This window comes from Talpa europaea, assembly GCF_964194135.1.
Source record: "Talpa europaea genome assembly, chromosome: 9".
In the NCBI taxonomy this organism is placed as follows: Eukaryota; Metazoa; Chordata; class Mammalia; order Eulipotyphla; family Talpidae; genus Talpa; species Talpa europaea.
Window position 1 is genome coordinate 30,240,849 of NC_140076.1, and position 26,884 is coordinate 30,267,732.

At 45.2% G+C, this 26,884-nt stretch overlaps 1 protein-coding gene across 2 annotated transcripts in view; it reads right to left on the reverse strand.

The window, feature by feature from the left end:
- The window catches only part of AGBL4 (AGBL carboxypeptidase 4), a gene marked incomplete at both ends in the record, with an annotated part of 969,197 nt that overhangs the window by 78,227 nt on the left and 864,086 nt on the right, over positions 1-26,884 (reverse strand). For both annotated transcript variants that reach the window (XM_084242049.1, XM_084242048.1), the window contains one exon: positions 20,056-20,167. In XM_084242049.1, the coding sequence (XP_084098175.1) occupies positions 20,056-20,167 (112 nt within the window). The remainder of the gene's footprint in view (positions 1-20,055; positions 20,168-26,884) is intronic.

Consider the following 26,884-nt stretch of genomic DNA (forward strand, 5'->3'; position numbering starts at 1 on the left):
AGTTGCAGTGAATTCAAACTGGCAAAGGCAGTGTTGAGGAATGACCAGCAGTTACACCAACTTGCAGAGGATGTGGGGGCGGGATGCAGGCCTGGTACTCACTACTTTGGGGGAGGCAATTGCCTGCATGGGCAGAACAGAACCCCATTTATTCATTCATTTAATAAATATTCACTGAGACGCCCTCATGTGGGATCCTGTGTTGAGTCCTAGGATTGAAGAGAGAGGGCACCCTAGGCCTGCATCAGCAATTCATGCTCCTAGGGAAGACAGAGGCAGAAACCAAGTGGGGAATAGGGGGGTCAGTGCTGTGTGAGACCAGACAAGGGCTTGTGGGAGTTCAGGGGAAGGAAACCTACCTACTCTCTGGGGTGATTGGGGCAGGCAAGGCAGCCTGAAGACATGGAACAATGTGGGGAATTCAGGATCCATTGCAGTGATGTAGATTAAGGTCAGTGAGAGCAGGGCTGCCTCTCCCTGGGAAATTCAGAGCCAAGGCCTGGACCTTGTCTTAGTACGAAGATGAAAGTTAACCAAATCCCACAAGTAGGCAATGGCCATTAACAACTTCCCACACAGCAGACAAATTAAAGTATAGCTGCCTGGCCAAATTGATGGGCTAAGTAAAAATGCTTTTATAGAAACAGAATATGCTATAAATATGCCTATTCTAGAAGTGTTGAATTCAACTTTTCTTACATTTAACAGAACTTATAAGACTTATACCTTAAAAAAAAACTTTCTTCACAAGAGACATTATTAAAAGATATTTCTAAAGCTAAAAAAAAAAGATGAGAAATATGATGAGGTTGAAGTCAATCTGCTTTTTTTGAACTATGGGTGTGAATTTTAGAAGACAGATGAGGAAACAGGTTAAGTAAGTCACCATAAATCACCCACACAGAGTCTGTGGCACAACTAGAACTTGAACTTGGACTTGTTTAATTCTTTCCATTTTATTCATTTGCTTGCCCAACTCAACTTCTCATTTAAAAGATCAGAAATTGGTGTTGGAAAAGGGAAAGTGACTTCTGTAAAGTCATTTCCCCCAACTACTTGCTCTCCCCCTGTATTAGGGAACTCTTATGGTTATTTTGTTTGCCCAAGAATCCATATGGAGTGTGTGTGTGTGTGTGTGTGTGTGTACATATCCTTCCCACCTCACTGACTTAGGTCTTGACCTTGGAACATGCTTTGGCCAATGGAATAAGAGCAGTCACGATCTTTGCCATTTTTTGTGTGAAAGAGTAAAATGGGATTGTGTTTCTACCTTCTGTCTTGGAAACAGCAGCTCTCAGAAAAGGTACACATGTTCAGCCTAGGTCCTAGTGGAGAAGATATGTGGAGCTGAGCAGACCCAGCCCAGCAGAGCACTGGCTAACTACATACCCCTCATGTAACAGGGGTGTGAAGTCACTGAGTGCCATGATAAATCGCCAAGCTAATGGGCTTATTTGTTGTCCCAGCAAAAGCTGACTAACACAGCGCAGTTTCTTGTGGAGACGTGTTCTTTGCTTTCCTCATGCTGAAAGTCAGCTCCAATTGTTCAATAATTATGAAGTCAGGCATGAAGTTAATGGCTGTGTTTGTGAGCATTTTAAGCACTTAATATATAAGAAATAATTAGAAAAGGAGTTGAAGAGGATAAGGCACAGGAGGAAAACCAGGTGTCAAGGTCTACATTGTCAAGGTCACCCTCTCATGAAAAGTGTGATGGAAGCCCGTTCTGTTGGCAGAGAGACAAGGATGAGTCAGAGAATTGCCCTTTCTTTCTTGGACTTCTGCCACGCAATGCCCATTGACTAAAATACACATTCACCCAGAAGCCTTTAGTTCTTCAATAAGAGATGCTAAGGGAAAAGATGCAATTAATGCCAAGTGAATGTATGCCACCAACTCATTGTTGAACTTGGGGAGGCCATTTTCCTCCTGGAGTTCGTCTTCTCATTTGTAAAATGAAAAGGCTGAACAAGAATCTCTCCCTGGCCTTCTGGCTCCAACAGTACATGAGTTGATTGCCCCTAACTCATTAGTCCCAACTCACTTTGATAGGACTGAATTATATTGGGGTAACCATAGGAATCCATCAAAATGTAGCTTTGGGCCTCCCCGGTGGTGCAGTGGGTTGAGCACAATGCTGTGAAGTTGTCTGCAGCCTCTGCAGCACCGGTTCTATTCCCGGCTGGCCAGGGAGACACCCACATGGTTTCTTTGGGAAAAGAGGAACCGGAAGCTAGCATAAGACTACAGGTTTCATGCAAGGAAATGGGCTAAAGCTTTGAATGCCAAGTTGGGAGAAGGAGGGGCTTAAACCAATAGGTAAAGGGTATCCCTGAAGGATTTTAGCAAATTATGCTATAGGAAGTTGTGAGTGCGCTGATGCAGCTTGGGAAAGAAGCTCCAACCCCACCCACACCAAGATGTGGGGAGGGCAAAAAAAGATAGTCGCCTTCCTGTAGGACAGCTGGTGCTTTGTGCAGCTGAGAGAGAAACCTCAGACACAGGGAAAACATCAGACTGCACCTTGAATTAAAGCAGATGTGATTATGGTACATTTCTTCAGAACTTTGAAAGTTCCATTTTCTTCTTTATAAACTTGTATGAGAATCACTGGTTTGAAATCCAAGACAGTAAAAATTTCAAGTAATAAATTAAACCAAGAATGCCACTTGCTGGTATTCTTCTTTGTTTTTCTTTCAGTAATCTTAAACCTATATCCTCAATAGGCTTAGCCCGGGCCCCAAAAGTTTACTCCTACTGTAGGTTATACCCTTACCATGGGGTCCTTGAACTCACAACACCAGCACCACTGAGGAGCTTGTTAAAATGCAAGTTTCAGATCCCACTCCAGACCTACTCATGAGACCTCGGAGTATAGAAGATGCCCAGGTGTCTTCTGCACAGGGCGGCTGAGGAACACTGCCTGCAGATCCCAGGAATTCTCCACAGCTCCAGAAGGTCAGAGCTTGTCCAGCCTCTTCATTGAATTAGTGAGGAACTGAGATCCAGAGAGAGAAAAAACTGGATTTCCAAGGAGTAAGTATAATTGGTAGAGTAATTATAATTGGTATAGTAAAGCTAATAGCTGTAGCAGGTGGTAAATCTACATGGCAAAGTGAATTATATTACACTATAGAGTGTACCAGGTTTTGTAACAAGGAATGATTCCCTAGAGCTGGCTGTAGAAGAAGTAGAACCCATGGCAAGTCACCTGGTTTGGAGACAACTCTGTGCAAGGTGTGCCACCCAGGTGGGCCAACTGCTTTTTTTTTTTTTTTAATTTTTAATTTTAATTTTAATTTTTTTTATTTTTTTGCAGGCCAACTGCTTTATCTCTCTGTGCTGCATTTTCCTTTTCTGAAAAAATGGGAACAATAAGCCCCACTTGATAAAGATGTAAAGGTTAAGTGAAATAATATATGGGGGAGACTTAGCTTGGTCTTGGTGCTCACTATCTAGTCACTACTGCATTTCAGAGATGGGGTCAGAACCCACCCCTTCAGAGTCTGACCTACTATCTTTTCTCCTAAACACAGTCTTAACCCGAGTCCTACTGTAACAGGGTGGTCCCCAGGAAAGGGGGAGGTTCCCTGCCCCACCCAAGGGAGGGTGGAGCTGAGCAGGAAGAGGAGAAGCTGAAGAAGAGACTGAGGAAGGAAGCAGGATGGAGCCAGGAGACCTGGAGGAGGCGCATGGAGCCTAGAGACACGTGAAGAAACTGTGCTTGTCTTTTGGTCGTGGACTGGGTGACACAGATGTGGGTGAGACACGTGGGGAGGTGACAATGGCAGCTTTTATCTTGATGTTGATTTTGCTCTTTTCCTTCCGGGCTTGTCCGGTTGTTTGTGACCCTTTTCTGTGGGTCCCCACTGGAAGATGCTTTAGATTTGTGGCAGGCCTTGGGGCCTTGCTCTGGGCCAATCCCATTTGGATGGACTTTTACCCACGAGGGGATGGGTAACTTTGGGTGCTTGATTTAGAAACTAGATTCTTTGCCCTACCTGTATTGTTTCCTAGTTGCATTAAAGTTCCTTCCCATTAAAGTCTCATGTGTTTTGTGTTGATGCGGCGGATGGCAGAACCCATTTAGAATAGGCAGGTTTGCGGGGCTTGGGCTGCCCCTCTCCTTGTCCTATAACACTACCACTGGGCACAGTTTCCAAATTTAAAAGGAAGCATTCCCTCTGCTGGAGGGACTGTTCTTTCCCTGCTCCTTCAGCAAGAGGCTCTTTCTGTCAGGGCACACAGACACACTCCAATGGCTGGCCCCTCTCCTGTCTTCCCCGCCACAGCGTGCCTTGCCTAGAGCAATGAGCCTGTCTTTATGTCTGTATTCCTAGAGCACATCATAGTAGATGAGCTGACAGATGGGAGTGAGGAATGGAAGAGAGAAGGGAGGAGAGAAAGAGAGAGAGAGGTAGAGAGGAAGAGACACTGGGCGTTGGAAGCATTTCACAGCATGATGGATTCATTCAAAAAAAAAGCTTGACAGTACAGAATTTATCTTTTTACGACTGTGACAACACTAATACATTTATTTCCCTTCTGAAATTAACTTTCTAATATTAAGAAAGGTCAAAATGAACTGCAGCAAAATGAGACATTCTGTCATTTTTAACAAATTATACCAAAGCAGACTGTCAGATTAAAGGGGTCACTGTTTAGAGGTCTAAACGCTGGTGCTGATTGTATAATCAGTGCTAACGCTAGTCATTCTGCCTTTCTGCCTACTGATCTCCAACAGTTCCTTTGGGCCAAAATGATAAAATTCAAAAATCTCAGCCCGGTATCCTGAGGTCCTTTTGAATATGATCACTGTGTTTATATTTTAATTCGTTTTTTTCTCCAAAGAAATAGCCTACACCTGTCACACCCACTTCCTTCCTGTGAGCCTCTCACCCTGCAGGACTTCGCTCCTGTTACCTGTCTTATCTTAACTGCCATCTCTCTTACTGGGTGCCCAGGGAATCTCCCTATTCTTTCTCTGTCCTACTCATCCAACATGCTGGTTAACCCCTTGTCCCTCAATAGTTGACTAGTTCTGGCCTCAAGTCTGTCACCTCTGCTCTTTTGGCTTTGAGGTGGCCTTGAGCATGACTCCCATGGACCCTGAGCATCTTCTTCCCCCATAGCTCTGTCACACCCTTTCTTTACTGGGAAATCTTCAGGAAAGGCCTGACAGTCTGGAATGGGACTCTGAAGTTGGATGCTTTGTTAACGGGGGAAAAGATGGAAAGATAATAGTGATGATCCTCTGCCTCGCTTGCTCCTCTCTCCCCTTAATTCATCCTTCTGTGTGCTCTGCCCTGAGCTGGAACAGGGTCCCCTGGAGTCAGAAGAAGGAAAACTGAACCTGATTCTGTTTCTTGAGAACATTACTGCACTTTCCCCAACTGCAGATCTCATAACAGAACAGATCTCATAACACGGCAGTGAAGGTCAAATGAATGCTTATATATGAATGTGTTCTGAAAACTTTATATCTCTGTGATAAATGAGTGGAAATAATCACAACAAGACCTTGTGCTAGTATTCACATCAGGGCCTAGCAGGCCTGTGCTTCAAGCCCAAGATGGAAGCCATGGGGGATGAGCTTGAGCCCTAACGCTAGTACCATCTCACTGTGCCACCTTAAGCAAGCCCACTTCCTGCCCATGTGCTCTGTCCCCTTTCTCTGAAAGGCTAGTTAGGAGCACCTCTTCAGTGTCTCCAGCTCAAGGTGCTCTGGCTCCACATTGGGCAGAGTGAGTTCTGAGACACAGAATGAAGTTATTAATTCAAGGTCACAAGTGGCAAAGTCAGGAGATTTTGAGGATGCATAATACCCAGGCGTTGCCAAGATCTGCAGATAAAAAGAAGGGACCCTAAAGTCCAGACCTCCTGCCAGCATTGCTATCACACAGCCACACTTAAGACCCTGGTTCCTGATTTACCTGGTCGAGGGTGGGGCAGGGTACACAAAGCAGTGGAATAAACCCAGTATATCCACTTGTGCTAAACCTAAAGCTAATAGAGGTAATTCTGAACATTTGCTTTCAAAAGGTATCAGCACACTCAAGAAAAAGCTAAATAACACAATTCCTCTTTTCCAGGTATTGACAGGTCTTTTAGAGATAAAACAGGTGAGTTCCTATGAAATGTCAATCCTCTTGCTGACTGATCTGCCCCCAGGAGCTGCTCTCCCTGCCCTGCCACCCGGGCAATGGGATCCTGCAGACCAGCCCCAAGCTCCAGTTCTGCTTCCTGAGGCTGTGTGACCTTGCAGGTTCTAACTGTCCTCTGTTCCTTTATTCAGCTGACATTTTACTGACGTGTTAGGCACTCTGCTCTGGGCAAGAGACACAGGCACACAGAGATCTCCTTTTATCCCTCAAGGTGTTCACCGTTGAGCAAAGAAAGTAAGCACATGAACCACGCACTAAGCTGTGGAGAGATGAGCGTGTTTGCCAAGAGAGACGCTGAGTGCAGTGAAGGTCAAACTCTGCGCCTCAGTTTCCTCACCTGAGAACCAGGAATAATGACACCCATTTCTTACAGCTATTGCTTGGATTAAATGAAACAAAGCCAGGCACTTCATAGGTGTTCAGTAAATATCAGCCTGGCTCCCTGCTCCCTGCTCCCTGCTCCCTGCTCCCTGCTCCCTGCTCCCCACCCTAGGATCCTGAAGAGCTGCCTTCTTTTGTTGCATCCATGCCATAAGGTCCGGGCGCATAGAAAAGATGTTTATTAAAAAAACATACCTTAGCAGTTGGAAGATTTTTTTTTTTAAAGTCACAGCCTGAGCTAAATTCTAACAGGAATAAACCTGCTCTCTTGTAACTGGGAGACTTAGTGGGTCATCTTTTCCAGCTGCTGAGTATACACTGGTGATGCCAGGAGTTCAAAGAAGATCTTTGGCCTTCATGTGCCCTATCTAAACAGTTGCTAAGAGGCCGTTTCTGTCCAGTGGCCTTAACTGCTAACTGCACACACACTCTGCTTCCAGAGAGCCATGTAGCCATGTGACGAGTCTTGAGGAAGCAAATCCCTGCACAAACCACACCTGGAGTCTGAAATTGCCCAGAAGATTCTAGAAGATCACATCCCCTGGTATTCACTTTAGAACCTTCCTCGCTGCCATCAGCCCTTAAAGATTACAGCGAGTTGCTCCGAAACGTATTTGTACACAGACCCAAATCCTAGAAATGATGGAAATCCACTTGCCTTTGAAGGTGAAACTGTAAAATTCACCCAAATGGGTTAAAATAGACGAATACAGGAAACACTAAGGGAAAAGAAAGGCTCCTCCTTAGCTGTCACCCAATTAAAGGTTTTAGCTCAGCTGAAGAAAGACCATCACAGATGGTTTGGGGAGGGGTAAGGGAAGCGGAGATAAAGGCTAGGCCCTACTCCTATTTTTTAAGACTGACTTTTAATGCTGTATTTGTGTTTTAAATGTGGCAGCGTAAAGATGGTGATAATGGAATTCTGTCCTGAAGACCCCTTTGTGAAATATTAGCTAGTGTGTAATGCTCAAGTTGCGCTCTTAATAAGAATAAACACTTTTATTGAGTGCTTACAATTTACCAGGTTTAAAATATACCACACTAAGAGCAAAGTGCTTTCAATGCAGTGTCTTTTTTAATCTTTACAACTTCTCTATGAGGAGATACTTCTGCACCATTTCACAGATCAAATCACAGAGGTGTAGAGGGTAAGTTGGCAGGTGGAGCCAGAATTGGAGGCTGGAGGCAATTTTTGACTCCAGAGTTCTTGCTCGTAATCCCCAAGAGAGTAAGGGATCTGCCTCCATCCCTTCTGGCTCACAGGGCAGCATGTTAAGGGCAAAGACTAAGCAGACTGAGAAGGAACCAAAGCTGGAAGAAATGGCACAATTTGAGTGGGGCAAGGGACAGGGAGTTCCTGTTATGCTTACAAAAGGGACTAGAAGTTGGAATACCTCTAGGATGCTAGGAACCTGGGTATGGATGCCTTGGATAGGAGTTCGGAACAGAGAAGGTATCCAAACAGTAAATGAATGAATGGTTGGATGGAAAGCAAGAGAAGGGTGACCAATCAGAAGACGGATGGATAGATGGGTATCAGCTGACCCCAGGTCCCCTCATCACATGGCTCACTGCACAAGGCTCTGATCCCAAGACCAAGCAGTTGGCTCTGATGAGTTGGGTTCTTTTCTTATAAAAGATGGTTTCGCCTCATATTGTGGAGTCCATGTCTTCCCCTCTTTCCATTTAATTTTCTCAGTTTTAAAGTTAAAATATACTTGTGGAAAATTGCTGGGAACTATAAAAAGGCAGAGGGGGAAAAAAATCAACCCTACTACTCAGAAACACCATTGTTAACATCTAGTTTGCATCCATTCTCTCTGTGTATGCTTTAAACCTAGTTGTTATATATGTCTTAACATATAATACATATGTAACTTTGTCTTCTGCTTTTTTTCGCTGAAAATTATAGCATAAGCATTTTCACAATATTATAAACTTTTCATAAACATCCATTATATGAATGTATTGTGATTCACTTAATCAGTTTCCCACTGTCAGGCTTTTAGATTGTTCTCGGTTTTTTACTATTTATAAATAATGATTCTGTGGACTTTTTTCCTGCATAAATCCTTATTCACACTTCAGATTATTTTAGTCTAGGTTTCTAGTACTGCAATTGCTGGCTCAAAGCTACAAAAACAACAATATATTTTAAACCCCAGAAAGTCATAGTAACATGTTTTTCTCTGGATTTTGAATTCTATGTCTTCCCTGCTCCCTGAAAGAGAGTTCCCACAGCTTCAGGATCAAGTCCAAACTGCTTGAGGTAGCTCACAGGGGTTAGTTCCTGCCTATCACTCAGCCTCACCTCCTGCCCCTCCCCCCCATGTTCCCTCAGTCTAGTACACAAAAGTCCTTGGAATTCCCTGAATATAGTCACCTGCCTAAAACAGATACACACTGCTCCCCTGTGTCTGTCACGCTCCCCCCCAGTCCTTGTCTAACAACTACTCTTCCTTCAAAACTCATTTTTGGGGTCACCTTCCCCAGCAAACCTTGCCTGACCCAGGTCCAGTTAAGATGACCTGCTTTGCCCGGATGGCACCTGGATCCCTGGTGTACCCTAACACCTTCCACCCTGTTCTGAGTCTACAGTTGCAGATCAGGGTGTAGCAAGCTTTCTGTGGCCGCAAAATGCTTTCTTTAAACACATTTCTTATACTAACAAGAACATCTTTTGAAAATAGATGTGCTTGGCATAATGCCTGAGCAAGTTAATCAGGAATCATTTCGGTTAATCCTCATCTTACAAATGAGGAAAATGAAGTTTAGGAAGGTTAAGTGATCTGCCCAAGGTAACCAAGTTATTGAGTGTAGAAATGAGATTGAAACTCAGTACTGAATCTGAACTCTTGACCACAAAATTATACTGTTAGGGTTAAAAATGCAGCAGAGCCCCATATGAGGGGGTCCTTAGACCTCTTGCAATTTTTTTGAAAACCCCTGTTCTATTCTGGATCATCAACTACTTGAAGGGAGGGACTGTTTCTTGTTTTCCTCTATTCCGGTGCACAGCGCCTGGGCTCAGGCAATGTTTGTTGAATGGCTAAATGAATCATTTTTCTTTTGGTGATCATGGGAAGTTTCTTTTTTAGCTATGCACTTTACTTGCCTTGAAATGAAAACAGTATAGGCCTGGCATGGCTTATTGAATGAAAGAACATTAAGGCTCATTGATAGAAGGGCAGACTGTGTCCAGGCTGGGAAGACTTCTCACAGCCAGAGAGAGGGGACCAGCATGGGGTTGGAGCAGGGGGGCATTAGTACTTCAGGAGGAGAGGGGTGGTTTCTTGATGAAAGGTTAAACAGTTCAGTTCTTGCTGGAAGCAGTGATTAATCTGGTCCCTTTCATCAGAATTCAGCTCTCTCCACCACAGTAAATAATGGACTAATTAGGCATCTGGCTTACTTGATTTCCCATGGCTAAGGCCAATTTCTGAAATGCAATATGCTATTTGATGTACCAGCATGAATTCATCCCAGACTCAAGAGTCTCCCAACAGTAACAACCAAAAATAGTTCTCAGAAAAGTTCCACATATGTTGAACACAAAACACCTTGAGATGTAATGTGTACTCTATCCCAGACTAGCTCAACGGAGCGCCTAGTAGGGTAACCGACCATGCAGATACCAGGACCCTCAGACCAAGGTCCCAGGGAAGGTGCCTGCTGGAGGATGAGAAATGGATCTGTTAGTTTAACTGGCAAAGCTGCTAGGAGAGATGACCTGGAGGTAAACTGAAGTGACTAGGTAGGTAAAAAAAAAGGTTATTTCACAAGTGCCATATGCCCACAGAAAACCCTTTTTGTAGCTCATTGAATAATTGGGTGACTGTGGAACAAAGAAAATGGGGAAACAAATTTGGTCTAATCAACAAACCAGGGCAAATGGAACCAATACACGTAGCAAAAGGAAAGGGCTTCTTCTGGGGATCTTATATTGATGGATTCTATTATTGCAGAAATTTTGAATTTGTTCTGAAAGAAGATGCTGTATGTGGGAATTCTGTGACAAGGGATCAGAGGCAAGAAATAAAGGAAAGAAGATGAGTGGATGGAAATGCAGTATAGCAAGAAAGAACTGTGGAGGTTTCAAAGTCAAGAGTGCAATGGATTTCTCTGGGTTATTTCAGTGCTGTTTTGACCGGAAACAATGGGTCAGAGGAAGCAGCTACCAAGATTTCCCCAAACACTCATCAAGTGCCTACTAACTGCTGGACACTGCCAGGTGACAGAGAAGCAGGCTGAGAAAGAGCGTCTGTCCTTGGAAGCTCAGCCAAAAGGAGGCCAGAAAACTATCACTAAAACACAACATGAAAAATGCTCTCTAACTGAGGGGTATACCCAGCAGGAGAGACGGCTATAGGAATCTAAACAACTGTCCTTCTGGAGAAACTGCATTTTAGCCAAAGCTCAAGAGGGTCTCATTGAGCTATTAGTGAGTGGCAAGCCCTGCCCAGGGTGGCAGGAGGATGAAGGCAGAGCCTTTGCATTGGAGGATTTGCAATTAAGCTGAGAGAGGCTGCTCTGGCAACATGCCCGTGAAACATACTCTATATATGTCTATGGAATAAACCACTAGATGAAAGAAGCAAAGTCTATTAATAGTTATAGGAGAATAAAGAAACAAGAACTTGTTGTGGACCAAAGCATTCAGCGCAATCTTAGAGAAGGCGGGTCCTGAAGAATAAGTAGGATTTTGAGAGTGACTTGGTGTTTCTTGACATGGAATTCTTTTCCTCCTCTCATCAAATTCCAATTCATTCTTCAGAACCCTGTTCCTATATTACTGCCAGGTCTTTATGAGTGGATTTCTGCTTTCCTCTTCCTCTCCCAACACACTTGCATGGTAAATGACTAAGGTAAAGTCTAACCCCTTAATGGGATCACAGTTGGTGGCAGAGTTTAGAAGTTGGGAGAGGAGGGAGTTATTTATATACATATTACATAAACCTGACAGAAATCTCTGGAGATGGCCATTGTTATTCTCAATTAACAGATAGGGCAAGTGAGGCACAGAGAGTTTACTTGACCTGACACCGAGGGAAACTTCTAGAAGTTTTGCAGATCCCCATGCACTAGAAACAATGTGTATCTAATCAGTTAGTGAGAGGTAACCATACTCTTTCAGGATGAAAAATATTACAGAAATTGAAGAAAGCAATCAACTTGACAGAAATATTACTCTGAAGGGGAAAAATCCATCTCTCTACCCTGCTTGCTGCCAGAGTCAAAGTTATAATCTAGAGTTAGAAAAGCCATGCCTTTTATCACAGGTAGGAGAAGTTGCCCTTTAGAAAAAGAATGATTTCTCTTAAAATTCCTTAACATTTCATAAACTATCTCAAGCTACTGTAGGAAAAACTGAAAATTGCATGAAACCAAAGCACCCTATCTTCTCTGAGCTCCTGAGGCAATATTACATTTATGACCAGTCTTTATTCCCATATTGAGCCTTCCCCTGGGGGTTACTGGTGGGATTTCCTGGGTCATGTTGGTAGCCTTGGGAAGATATTTGAATATAATTAGGAATCTGAATTGCAGTGGTGGTATAAGTGCATTTAATCTGCCCCTCAAGAAACCTCCAGCACCTGGCTGCCGTCTGGGCATTACAACGGGGCGTTTTTCTCCTCCCAATAATCCCTCACCTTCATAAAATGTTTCATGTTTGCACCTGTAGGGTCTCTCCCATTTGTGAGGGAGGCAGGTCTGGGATTATTTCCCATTTAGTAGATGGGCACACTGAGGCTTAGAGCTAACAGTTATGCAGCATCTGCCCTGCGCTAAGACCTTCAGAGACACTTGCTCCAGCCTGTCCTTCCTTAGCAACAGCCAGGATTTTGTGCCTTGTCACAGAAATCCTGCCCATCAGTGGAGCATTCATGGTAACGGACAGACAACTTTAGCTCAACACAGACTACTGGAGGCGGATCACCTTCACCCCTATGATATAGAGAGCGAGGGGTTGGAGGGCCCAGAGAGGGAAGAGACTTGCCTAGGAGCACTGGCAAACAAGTGTCCAGCCTCTCTGAGAGGGGACATGGTGGCTGCAGCCCTTCTTGTGGCCTTAAAGACTCAGCTGTTCCTTGTAAGGAATCTTCTGGGATAGCAAAGTCATAGACATGGGGATGAAATAAAAGTTTGAGAATCCACAGTTCAATTCCAGTTCCTGCAGCCCAATGAGTAGCCTGCCTGCCCCAGGGCTGTGGTTTCTAGCAGGGCTGGTACCGCCTCCCCCAGAAGTAACGAATAATCCACCCAAATGCCCCAGCAGTGGCCTCCCTTCTCTTGGCTTACCCCTATGTGTGCATGTGGGGTGGAGATGGAGCTGCCCTCCACTTTCTACCCTGTCCTCCTGTCCTTGCCAAGGTGGACTCATCCCCTTCTACCAGGGAGGTTCTCTCCCCAGGTTGGCAGATATGACCACACAGGGGCCCCTTGGTTTCTAGTGAGGAGCGGCCAACCTCCGGCCTTCCAGTCTGGTGACCCAATGAAACCTCTACTCATCCTAAGAACAGACTTCACGGGCCATTTCCTCCCATTTAATGGAAGGGTGAAACTGAGCCTGACAGGTTAGTGTCCCCAACTTTGTGTGGCTGTGACTAACTCTGGTTGTCTGCAGGTCTAGCTCTCACTTACCACATTTATGTTATGTATGTTTTCTGTTTTATTAAGTGAATGCATGCACTGTCTGCATGTTCCTATGTTCTGTGTGTGTGTTGCATGTCAGTGTGAACGAGTGTTGGTTCTGTGTGTGTCATTTGACCATGTCACCAACTTTTCTGTTTGTCAAGTAAATGTGTTATAATTTATTTTTTTTATTTGACAGAAAGAGAGCAGCTTATCTTGAGGACTACAGGAAGCAGCAAGGAAAAAACCCCAATCCCTTGTTGCTCTATTTAAAATCTGCTACATGTTGTTATGGCAGCTAATTTTCCTTAAATGATTTAAGGAAACGGATCTGTCTAAAAGAGCTACAGCCAAGTTGTTATAGCAACACAGGCTGAGGAGGACCTTTCTTCTTTAGGAAAAGGGGGGAAATCACCCCAGAGTGTAGAAAGATCTCTTTCTAAAAAAGCAATCCCAAGGCACCGAGGGACTCAGGGGGCAAAGGGAAGGGCAGGAGGGGACCCAATCCCCTCCCACAACCAGTCCCTCATCATTCTTAGCAGCTCCCCCTGCTGTAATCATGTTCAGAACTTGTCCTTGCCTGGACTATTGTCATCCGCAATGCAAAGGTTCCTCTTCTTTCTACTTGGTTTCACCTCCTCTGAGCCACTCTATATTGCAGCCTTAGTCATTTCCTAAAGCATATGTTCTTTCTTCATCTGTTTGCTTATTGTTCAACCTATATTCTGTAGGGTGCCATGTTCTGTGCTAGGTCCTGGGCATGAACAGAGACGCAGGGCCTAACATGCGGGGGATGTTGGTTTTTATCTCTTAAGTCACAGGGAGGCATTGAAAGATTTTAAGCAGGAGAGAGGGGAGCCCAGAAGGATTTAAATTTCAGAATGACTCTAGGGTTTGTAGCTTGGGGGAATGAGGGGTGGAAATGATACTCCTTGATCGCCCCCTCTCTTGCACAAATATCTTTGACAGCTCTCCGCGACCATACTGATTCCCAAGATTGACAGAGGGTATGTGCTGGAATATTCCTGGCAAGTGGCATTTTATTCCATTGCCTTGATTTTTTTTTTTACTGTCATAATATTTAATTCAATTGCAAAGTGATTTAGAAGAGGGCCTAAGATTTTGTCTCGAATGAGAAGAGAGCAATGAGTCCTAGGAGGAAGCCAGTTTCTTGGCATGGTATTCAAACTTGTCCATGAGCTTCCTCAGATCTGCTCCTAGCCTGCCCTCTTGCCCCCTATCATAAGTCCTGCACACCCGCCCAGAGGTTGAGGTCTCCCACCTCCATTTCATTGCTCAACTTTGCCTGAAATGTCCTCTCCCCATTCCCTGTATCCTCACTCCTCGCTAAACCATCACTCCTTGAGGAAGTATTACCCATTCCTCAAAGCCTAGTCTAATGTCCTTGGAAAACCTTCCCTGTATACACACACATGCACGCACGTCACACTGGATTAATCTTTCCCAGTCCTGTGCTTCCAAAGTACTTCTTTTCCCTGTGTTATAGTATACCTTTCATCTTCTTTGGATTAAAATTGTTCATAATGTCTGACCTTCCTACCAGATTGTGAGCTCCTCTGGCCTTGGACCTTGCTCCATTAATCTCTGTAAACCCAGAGGTTACCCAAAGGATTTTCACAAGACAGCACTGAAAAATGTGTGCTGCATTAAATTAACAGAGAATTTAAAAGCAATACCTGCTTTTAGCTCCATCAATTTCTTCTCTGGGCATGCCTCACAAGTACAGAGTTAGATGCTCAGAGTGATGTAAACTTGGTCCTAGGAAGCCCATTCATAAATGGACTTAGCTTTTTAAGTTTGCAACTGGATGTAGGCATGAGAGGATGGCCCTGTGTGTGTTCTTGTGTGTGAGTGGGTCTGGTTGTGTGGCTAATAGTATGATTTGAAGTCATTGTCACACTCTATGGTGTGTGTGCCAGAATAAAGCTAAACTCCTGGGTAGGAAGTGAGCCCTTACCTGTCATTTCTGGTGTAATTACCCAGGGAAAAGGCAGAGCGTTCATACCAAACGTCAGAACTGGAAGGAGAGACCCCATGTGGAGCAGCGGTGGAAATGGCGCCCATGATGTTCTCCATTGTCAGAGGGACTAAAACTCAAGAGCTGCCCCAGAACAAGAAGGGGTTGGACGGTGGAAGACAGGGACCTAGGAAGCCCGGTGATGCCTTAGTGGCCAGAGAGAGCTGTCAGCAGTGAGTGGAATAGGGAGGGCACTGAGGCCAAAGGTGGAGCAGGTTAGTGAAGACGATCGGAAACCTGTTCTCATGTTCTATCTATCTCATGTCCTTAACTCTAGGAGTTAAAGACAATCTCAGTAGGTTTCAGGGGATCTCAAGAAGTTTGTGTCCCCAGACCAGAGCCTTACATAAAGGAGGGTACAGTGATGGTGGCAGCAGAATCTGGGATATTCTGAAGGGGCAGGATATTCTGAAGAGGCAGGGATTCTTGTGGTTCAGATGCTTCTTTTCACCAAGGCATCTTACAAAAACCCAGAGGCTCTGCATTTGCATTACCATTTGTTCAGCATTTATGCTGAGTGCCTGCTCAGAGGCAGGGCCTGCTGGGTGGGCTCCAGGGACCCAGAGAGGAATTCCCTAGACCGTGCCCCTGGGGACAATCAATCACAACAGCTAAATGAGGGCCCGCTGTCCACAGGGGGTTATCTTGGGAGTGGGACATGAAATACTTTATATCTGAGATCCAGTGCTGTTCTCTGGGTTAAACACTCCTTTGTCAAGATCATAATTTAATATCCAGTGTCCCTGAGAGGGGTGAAGGGCTTGGTGAGCACAGGGCTAGGAAAGCAGCCTTTGAAGTAAATGCCATCATTAGCACAAGGACAGTGGGCTCTTGTTGTCAGAAGAGCTCATTCCAGGAAACTCCCAGCGCAGACTGGAAATAGCACTCCTGCCCAACTTCGGCCTCGGGATGTCTGGAGCTCGTCCCCACACTTGTGTTTCTGCTGGCTTCCGTCTCAGCAATGACACTGAATCTACGCTGCTGTCCAAGCTGCACAGGGCTCTCTGCAAGACTCCTTCCTCTCCCACCAGCCAATGTCACCAAGACACTCCAGTCTCCGCCCAGACCCACAGCATCAGGTGCTCAAGCTCTCCTGCCTCTAACCTGGCACTCTCCAAATTCAACCTCCTCACAGGCAGGCACCAGACAGAGCTCTCGGAAAAGCAGAACTGATCCCATCACTTCCCTGCGGCAAGTCCTTCAGTGCCTCTCCTCCCCACGAGAATCAGGTCCACATTGCTCTCTACCTCATGACTCTGCTGCTGCCCCTTTATCTCCCTCCTACGTGTGCATCTGGGGTGGTGATGGAGACACAGTGGAGGACTCTCCTGAGTGTGCCCCCTTCACAGGGCAGAGGCACACACTGTCACATCTCTGCCCTGGCATCCTTCACACGTCAGCTCAGGTGTGGCTTCCTGGGCAAGTCTCCTTCTATGGGCTCCCACAACCTCTGTTCCTCCTTCCACAAATGCATCTAGTATCACTGTCCACAGACGCCTGCCTCCACCCGGCTGAGAACTCCCTGGGGGTGGGCACCCGCTCCGATTATCCCTAGCACCCCACATAGGGCCTGAAAGCGTCTAGTGTGGAACAACACTCAGCTCTTAAGGGGTCTGGCTGATTTACTGCTTGTTAATTCTGTAAACAGAGAGCCACAGGACAGAAGGAGTGAGGCTGTGAGCATTTATTTATTTATTTATTTTAAATTTATTTTAATTTTTATGTATTTTCATATTTTTATATTTATATGGCTGTGAGCATTTAGACGCAAGACTGGGAGCTGTTCTGCAGCTCAGATAGCTCAGGCCGTGTGACTGATGATGGATGCCACAGTGAGGGTCAGGAGCAGACCCATGGTGAAAGCAGGCAAGGCAGGTACCTGAGGGCAGTGCCATATTTGCCACGGGACACAGCAATTCCTGAAGTCAAATGTGAATTTTTTTTTAAAGATTTATTTATTTATGCATACAAGAGTTGGGGCAAAGGCCAGAGATGTGGAGGGTGAGAGGATTCACCAGAGACAGAGTGGGGAGTAGAACAGGCGGACCGATAGAAATACACTGCTGAAGGGAGTAGCGGGCAAGACAGGAGAGGTCTGCTGTGCCATGTGGGCCACTCCCTGGCTGGCCAGGGATTGAACTTATGCTGCAGAGGCTGTGGACTGACCCATAGTGCAGTGCCCTTGCACCACCAGGGAGGCCCTCAAATGTGAATTTGAATGGGGTTCAAATAATGTTTGTTGAGTACCCGCTCCACAGCAGGTGCTCTGCTAGGGGCCTTCACAGAGCTTGAAGTAGAGAAACCAGAGAACATGTCATCCAAACTAGAACACTTTTACCACAAAGGGCACTATTAATAAATACTCCAGGACGACAGGTATAAACCAGAACAGCCCCAAAGAGTTGATGGCCAGCACAAAGCATGTCTTAAGAGCTTTGTGACTAGGCCTTGCTTGATGTTTGTTAATACAGAAGAGAGTCTAGTTATAAGTGAGCAAATCAGAGACTTGTAATTGATGATGGCAATGTGGCTAAAACCTCTCTCTTCAGCAGCCCTAAACCCCTTCCTTCTTTTAGTTCCTCCTCCATGGCCTCACTTGCCAGTTTTTTCCTTGAGGATTCATCTAAAACACCATTTTGCTCAGTGGTTCCAGGTTATCATTCCCCCTGGCCCCCTGGTGTGCTGTGTCTTTTCTTTTTTTTCTTTTCTTTTTTTTTCTTTTTCTTTTTTTTTTTAAAGATTTATTTATTTATTTTATACAAGCACTAGGTACAGTCAGAAGCACAGGAGGGTGAGAGAATTCACCAGAGCCAGAGCGAAGAGCAGAACAGAGTGACAAAGTCCACTGCTGAGGGGAGCAGCGGGCGGCAGGAGAGGACTGCGTGCCATGTGGGACCCTCGCCCAGTGGCTGGGGATCGAACCAGCGCTACAGAGGCTGCTGGCAGCTTCGCAGCCCAGCGCTCAACCGCTGCGCCACCAGGGGAGGCCAGGTGTCCTGTGTCTTTTCACTTGTCATATTTCATAGTCATCTCCAGGAATATTTTTTGCCTCTATAAACTATATCACATTTGGCATAACAGAATTTGCATGTTCACTCCAATTCAATTTAACAATAATAATTTTGTTATTGAATATCCATTATCAACCTGATCAGGAAAAAAATGTAGGGACTGTTGTCTGCACCAGTTCTTATATACATAAATAAATAAATCTTTTTTTAAAAAAAGAAAGAAATGGTGAAAGAAATAGGTGTTGTGTTTCTATCAGGGAAACTACAGTCGACTCAGAGGCCTGGTGGGCACAGGGAAGAACCCAGTGGACAACAGATACTCCCCAAGACAATCAGCAACATCTTCTCTTTGCTAGGAAAACTAATTAGGTTGGCACCAAGAGTTCAGAGCAACAAAGGGGCTTGCCGAGCATATTTGCAATCTTCTTTTATAGACAAGGAAAAAGCAATGGAGAGGAAGCAGATATAGTAAAGCTATAACTACAAAAACACTGACGTGGCAGGTGGGCTACAAAGGGACCTTGGAAAGCTGAGTTGATATAGGAGGATCAATATAATAGTTGAGTTGAATTGCGATAGCTATACTGAACCTAAAGATTTATTGCCGTTAATCCTTGCTCTAATACATGCATTAAGTATACATTTTTTGTGTGGTCAATATAAATGTTGCTCTTCAATTCAGGACATTTTTATTGATATCTTCAAAGAGAGGATGGAAAATGAGGTACACTCGTGCATCTCTGAATTACCCCAACACTGGGACCTTTGCTGTCTTAGCAATCACTACTTATCATCTGACAGCAGTCAGAGGGTCATAAAATCACAGTCATCGAAGTTGGAAGAGACTCAGATGTAATCTCACTACAATGTCTTCCAAACAATTGAGCTGCTTCTATGACCATTTTTGACAGTGTCATTTAGCTTCAAGTTGAACACTTTTAGTAAGGCAAAGTTCGCAACTCACCCACCCACTCAATCCTCAGGCAGCTATAATTGTTAAAAAGTTCTGTTTCTCCACAGACCTGCCTCTCCCTTTGTTCTTGGAAGATGTCTGTCCTGTTCTATCTGATAACTCCTCAGAGAAAGCATGCTCATAGTCTGCCTCCTTTCTCTAAGCTATAAAATCCCAAGGTCTTTCATCATTTCTTACAAAGTCTTGCTCTGTGAGCAAACTTGGTGGGGAGGGGACATCCAGTGTTCTCCCCCTTTCTCTGGAAGCAACCCCTCTTTTCTGGGAACATGTTTGCTACAACCATGTGGCTCCAGAGATGCTGACTTGTTCTTTCATATCCTTGCCTCGTGGGCCAGAGTTGGCTTGCCCAAAGGTGGACATGTCTTCCAAGCTAGGCCAATCTCAGTCCTTTTGCCACTGAAACTGGAACATAAGGGCAAGTCACTCTGCTGCTGGGAGTCATCATATGTGACGTGGGCAGTTACTTCTCTGCATGTGGAGGATGCGAGTCTACAGTCTCCGATTATGTAAGATACTACGGCACTCAGCTAATAAATTCTCTTAGGCGATCTTGCTTACACTAGTTTAAGTTATATTTCTTTTGCCTATAAAGACCCTTGTGGATATGGGTCTGTTTCAGTGTGCTTGTTTCCTTTGGCCCACAGGACCTCCACAACTGAAGCCAATATTTGCGAGGGTGGGGAAAAATAGGTTGGTCAGTCCACCTGAGGGACAAGGCCAGTGGGCCCCAGCCTTCCCTGGACTTGACCCTGTCTCCCTAAGTTGCAGCTCTTAGTGCATGTTCCCAGCATAGCACATCCCTCTCCCAGATCAAGCCACAAGACCCGCAGCTACTGAGGAGGTTCTATTACTCACGGGGTCGTTGTACATCTGGACGATGAGCTGCTTCACTCCATGCAGGGTAGGGTGAGCCCATGGAGAGGGGTCCAGCCAGTGACGGTTCAGGTCAAAGCCCATTAGAGAGCACCTGGGTGGTACCGAAAGTCAAGGTCAAGGCTCTCACTTGTCAAAATACAGTCAGGAATAGAAGCTGTTGTGTCACTTACCAGGCATTTATTCTTTGCCAGAGACAGTTCTGGGCATCTATTATTATTCATTTATCCCATGTGTTCGACAAACCTATGAGTCATTAATATCATAATTTCCATTGCACAGAAGAAGAAATTGAGTCACAGGGAGTTTCAAAAATATTTTTTGAGGAGTATTATGTCAGTGTCATGCTCTGACCTACCTCTCCTCTCCACCCTGCCCCCCCCCCCACACGAAAGACGTAGACTAAGTTTGTAGTCTGTAGCAGACTAGAATCAGGCAGATCTGAATTCGTATCTCTGCTCTGTCTGCTCCTAATCTAGTAGGCATTTGTTCATTTTCTTTGGGGAATGCCCAGCATCTACCCCTGCAAGGGGATAGAGTGGGGTGGAGTGGGATGAATTGCTCCTCCCTCATTACAAGATGAGTACACTGTGTCTGCACCTTTTCTCCCCCCACTGAAGACAGATGGGCCAAATGCTCCCTCTCTGTGACCTGGCAGCCAGGGCAGCATCAGGGAACCCAGACTCAGGCAATAGACCCACTTGGGACTTAAACTTGGACAAGGTGATGCAGACTGGGTAGGGTAGAGCTTCAGTGGAACAGAGGTAGATAATATCTGCCAACAGCCAGTTTTCTTCCCTCCAGAACTCCACTGTTAATTATTTGTTTTCCAAACCTGACTCTCCAGCTTTTGCTTTATTCTGTAAGTCCTTTCCTATAAATTTGCTTCTTGCTTAAGTGTCTTGAGATGTTCCCTATTTCTTTAACTCAAATCCTCCCTAACATTATGGCTTTGTGAGCTAATTTATAGCTTCTATGCACTACTAACCAGGCTTTCCCCCAGAATTAGGGACTTGGGAAAAGCATACATTTGCAAAAAAAAAAATTATATATATATATATATATATGTTAAAATACAAAGTAAACCAAAAATTCTAGAAAATGGATTGATTCAACTTTAAAAAGAGATACTAAACAGTAATTAGCAATATCTTAACATTAATTGCAAGAAGTTTTCAACATTTGAGATCTGTATGGGATCTAAACCTTGCCTCTAGGCATTCTCAAGGTGCTCTGAGCTTTGAAGAGAGTTTGTCAAAGATCAAGGCAGGGGAGAGAATTCCAGGCAGAGGGTGTGGCATGTGCAAAGTCAAGGAGAAAAGGGTTGGAAATACTACATATTTCTAACAGACTCTTAATGAGTTATGCTGTTGCCCTAGCTAGGCTATAAGCATCAGAAAACTCTCTCTTCATGGTTTTTTCAGGACCCAAATCAGCTGTCTAAAGATCAGTGAATGGACAAGATGCCTTCCAGGTGACAGGTTCACACTCCCATGAGTACTGGTTTACACTCACTGGGCCTCTGTCTCCTTGCTGCTTTTTTATTCTGTTTATTTTTAAGATGACATTTCTGCATGAGCTCAAAATCAGGACCTATGTTGTGACACAAATGGGGCTATTTAAGGCACCATAGAAACAGAGTATTTGACATTAGGATCATCCTAGAAAATTTATGGAAGTCCAATTTTTAGATTGCTGTGTAATGTATCATTTCTGAGCTGGAAATACTCTTGAATATCTTTTCTTTCTTCTTCCAAACTGTAAGCCTGATGAGGGCAGGGGCTATGTCTGAATCATTTTACCTCCACTCCAACTTAGCTATTATAGACCCATGAGTAGAGAAGGTTCAGTGTATCTACTGAATGAATGAGCAAATGAATAGATGCACAAATGCATGAATTCCCTGCAGGTTTGCAAGCAAGGTTTAACTAATTACTTGAGAACAATTTTAAAGAGTTTTTAATGTAAGCACCTGTTACATGCTAAGACTTTTCACAATGACTAAGTCAGATAGGTATTGTTTATCTTCATTTTATAAATAAGCAAATAAACTCCGAGAGATTTGACCTTGAGAAGGTCATTTGAAAACTACTAGAATTTAGAGTTGGGATTCAAACCCAGGTTTTATTGATGTCAGGATGGTCTACAGTGATTCTTTGAGATCCTCAGCCATGAGCCAGGCACTGTGATTGATGAAAGGGACTATAAACCACTTTGCTCTTCCTCCCCTGCCCAATGGCAGAAATACAATGGTTCCAGAGAACACCATTCAAATGACAAATAAATAGCTCCATCTTCTGAAGGGCATTGTGCCTCATCCCTGTTCCAATAATGGCAGCTAGAATGAGAACAATGATTTTAATTCCCCTTCTTATGAGTTCCTTTTCATCTCTTCTAAAGGATAGAGAAAAGAGCAGCTTAGTGACTCCAGATCAATCTTGTCCTGAGAACTCTGGGGCTGCGTGCTCCTGGAGGGTGGCATTGACAAACAGAGATGCATGGGGTATGCATGCAATTGTCCCTCAAACACAGTAGTTTTTCACCATTACCAACGAGCTGGATTGGATTAAGTACATTTGCACCAAAAGCAAAATAAATATTGCTTTATTTAATGCCACTAAGAGGTTGAGATTCAATTGCCCTTGGCCTGAGGCACCTCCCAGCTGTATTGATTGAGCAGTGTCAGAATGCCAGACAATCTGTCACTCACAGCTCCTGCAAAATGCTTAGCAGGTGGGGTGAGCTCTGTGGTGGGGTGGAGATGGAGGATAGTGGGCAGTGTCCTTTGTCTCAAACACAAGGGATCATTGCAACACACCTACTCCCCATCACCTCTACCAGGGTAGTTAAAGAATTTCCCTTACATCCTTTCTTAGATCATCACCAGGAAATGTATAGGCAGAGGGGAGGATGGAGAAGGACATAGGCTTTAAGTCAAAAGGACTTGAGTTTGGGTCCCAGATTTTCCCCCAGTAGTTGTGTGATCTTGGACAAATTTGTGTTTTGCTCAAGGACCTGAAAGCAATGAGAGGTTAGAGGTTGCATCTATATCATTTGCCACTAAGTCTTCAGGCTAGAACAGTGGCAGGTACACAGCCAGCTCTCCATACAACTATATAAAAAGTGGCTTAGAAATGTAAGGTAAGTTGTCTGTAGCCCAACAGTAAGTGCCAAAGGCAGGACTTGAACCCACTCTGCCCAGCTCTGAAGTCTGTTTTGGCCATCACTCTGTTCTCTCTTCTCAGTCCTGGGAGACAGAACAGCACCTGAGAGAGGGAGTCATGTGAGGTGAGCGTGGATGAAACACCTTTATTTTTAAATGGCAAAACTCATTTAAATGGGAGTAGCTTGAAGGATACCATTTTGCAAGTTATCCAAAGATGTCCCTCTCAGGTTGACAACTCACAAAGGTGTAGGTGAAGTATAAAACAATGCCACCTGCTCTGGTCAGACTTGGGGTTGCAGCCCCCAGAGTCATGGTGCCTCTCAGCTCCCTGGAGCAGGAGCTTTCGTGCACACACTGCACATCCATGTGAGGTGGTCTTGGATACTCAAGGGTCATGTCAGAGCCAGGCTGAGTGCTGGGGTTACCACCCTGCAGGAACAGTACATTCTGGCCTCCTCTCTGGCACATGGGGTGCCACCTGTTAAGCCCCCCCCCCACTGCCTCTTGTTATGCTTGTAGCCAATGGGGAAGTTGGATTTGGGGGTGAAGTAAAAAGAGGTCAATTTTAGCCACAGGTATAATTCATGCTTCTAGCTCCTTCTTTATTAATAACAAAGTGAATATAATATTTTGACCCTTCTTTCTGATTCTATATCTCCTTTGAAATTGGAAGAAGTAGGATGTGAGTGGGAATATGGTGAATGATCAACCCCGCATCTCCAGTGGAAATCATTGCTGTCAGACTCTTAGAACAGTATCTGCCAGTTTGTATAAGTTCAAGTAATGTCTTTTATTATTATCATCACTGTTGTTACTTGCATTATTGTTTCTTCGGTTTCTGACATGTGCCATCTCTTCCTCTGGCTAATTCCCTCATCCCTCACACAGTCTCTCCTCCCGGAGGCTGGCACAGGGTAGAGCCCACATCAGCACCCCAGTGCACAAGATCAGGCATGTGCTACCTGAGCATCTAGGGGTTACAGGGGCAGGAGGAGGGGGGAGGAAAAAAGAAGGGAAGGAGGAAATAACTTAGTTGAAGGACTTCTTGAGCAGAAGCAGAGGGCCCCAAAGCACAGCTGTGAGTGAGAACGGGCCAGTTGAGGGCGCTGGAATTGGCCCAGGAAGGCAAGAGAAGATAGTACAGGCAAGGCGGAGGCAGGAAGGGAGATGAAGTTAAGAAGGAAGATCCAGGACACTGTTCATGCCTTGGATACCAGACTAAAGACACAGGTTCCTTGTGATGGTCAGTGGGGGGCCTTGGAAGGACAGAATGCAGACACTGTCCAAACAGCGGTTTAGGAACTGAGATCAGCAGCGACAGAATTCTTGATTCTATCACTTTGTTTTGCTCCTCCAGACTTCCTGGTCGCTAATTCTGGGTTACTGTCTCCTCAGAGGCCCGTCGTCACTGTAGAATCAATTATTAAAATAAACTTGCTATCAACTCTAACTTTGAAATGCTATTCAGCTGCTGGCGGGACAGAGACGGGGAGCTGCCCCCACAGACACCTAGCCATCTGGCCTTTTCCGAGGAACCTGGCTGGGAAGCTCATTTGAATAATTGGTTTTGGCGGTGTGCACTTGTGGGTTAGCCACCTGATTACACTGCCAGCCCCAGTGTCCTTTCAGCCTCCATAGAAACATCACTCAGGTTACATAAAGCAGGAGAGAGTCTCCAGGAGGTAAGGCTCTGTCTGTCCCCTGCTGTTAGTTGCGCTTCATCTCGACTATGTAGTTCACTTACTGTGTGACCTTGAGCAAGTTTCTTAGCTTCTCTGTGACTTGGTTGCTTCTTTCTTAAAGAGGGAGAGTGATTCCTGTCCTATCTATGCCACAGGCTTCTGTTAAGGCTTTAAGAGGATTTGGGGTCTTAGCGGGCAAGTGAAAGGTTTTGGTTGTGGAGAAGGTCACGTCAGCAGCTGTGAGCATGTGGGCTGCATCAGGGTGCGGTGCCCAGGACCCAGCCTGTGATGGCCCCATCCTGCTCCTGTTCACCAGCTAGTTCTAGGAGCTTAACAACGTTACCTGAACTACCCATGCCTCAGCCTCCTCATCCATAAAGCTAGAATAAAGATAGAGTTGGACTGAGAATTAAATGAACCAATCCCTACAAAATGCCTATAATTACGCCAGGCCCAGAAGTCTCAATAGCCATTATCTATTCTTCATCCTCAGCACCTCCATCGTCACAACTGTTCAGTGCTGGACATTATGCCTCAGAACTAGATAAACAAGAACAACTTGAGCATGTTCCAAGGACAGCAGGAAACATGGGACGGAAGAGGATTTCAGATTACATCAGAAAACTTGGATGGTTTTGGGGTGTTCAGCCTGGAGAAAAGGAGCTGGTGGTGCTGGGGGTGAGTGGAGAGGAATAGGGACACACATCTTCAAGACACTGAAGGCTGCCCTGGAAAGCATGGACTGCACCTGAGTCCCCCTTCAGAGGGCAGGGGGCAGGGTGTTGTGCTGACGGTGGATGCTCTCGCAGGCACAGCTGGCATCAGCACGCGCTCTGGAAGAGAGGGACCCACCGCCTGCAGGTGGGCAAGCAGAGGACACGGCCATCACTCAGGGGTTGTGCTGAGGGGTCCAGCCTGGGTGGGACACTGTGCTAAGAGTCTCGCTGTTCCAACCTTCTCCGAGGCCAATGTGCTAGGATGGGGCACCAAGGGGGCAGGACATGGCAGGTGGGGAGGCAGCCTGGTGAGAGGGGCTGACAGCGCTATCGGTGAGGAGGTGCTTGCTATGGATCTTTGTTTTCTATTTCTAGATTGATGTCAAAAGTGCAATTTTTATTGTCAAGAAACAGAATATTGACATATATTTTACATTTCATGTAGCTAATTTTATGTTCCACTTTGGATAATTTAAAATGTGTTCTCCTCTGAATGCAGAATTGGTCAAGGTTGGCCAGCTATCAGGTCTGGGCTTCTGTACCTATATTTTTGTGCATATATGTGTGTGTGTATGTGTGTGTGTGTTTAGGAAATACCTCTTCTGGGGTCTCACCCTCTACCATGCTTAGTGACATTTTACTGGGCAAGTCTCTGTCTCCCTGTCATGTCTGGAGCATTCCTATAGACCTTTATCCTTCAAAAGTCCCCCACATTACCTCAGACAGAAAGAAGCACTCCCTGCTTTAGGTGACAGTGTAGCAGGGGGTGAAGCTTGTAGCAGGCTAAGGTTGACCTGCTGGGTTCATAAACATGCTCTAACTCCCTTGTGCCTCTGTACCTCAATTTCCTTCTTTATTTAAAATAGGGCTAGAATTCTACCTCCATCACTGGGCTATCGTGGGGGTTAAATGAGATGACCTGTGTGATGTTCAGCTAGTAGGAACTTAGATATTAGCTCTTATTAAACCTAGCCCTCCACAGCATCACACACACACACACACACACACACCCTTCTAGTACAACCATTGGGCTTCTAGTTCAACCACAAGGGCTGCCTCTGATTTCCATTTGCTTCCCTAAGGCCCAGCACAGCGCCTGACATTCAGCAGGCCCTTAACAAACCTTAGGTTGGATTTACTGCCCAGGGCCACCCTTTGCTACCTGAGGATGGCCAGGGTCAGGAAATGGGACGTGATGCTGTCTGCAGACTGGAGCTGCCTCCATTTCCGTGGCCAGGCCCTGCAGC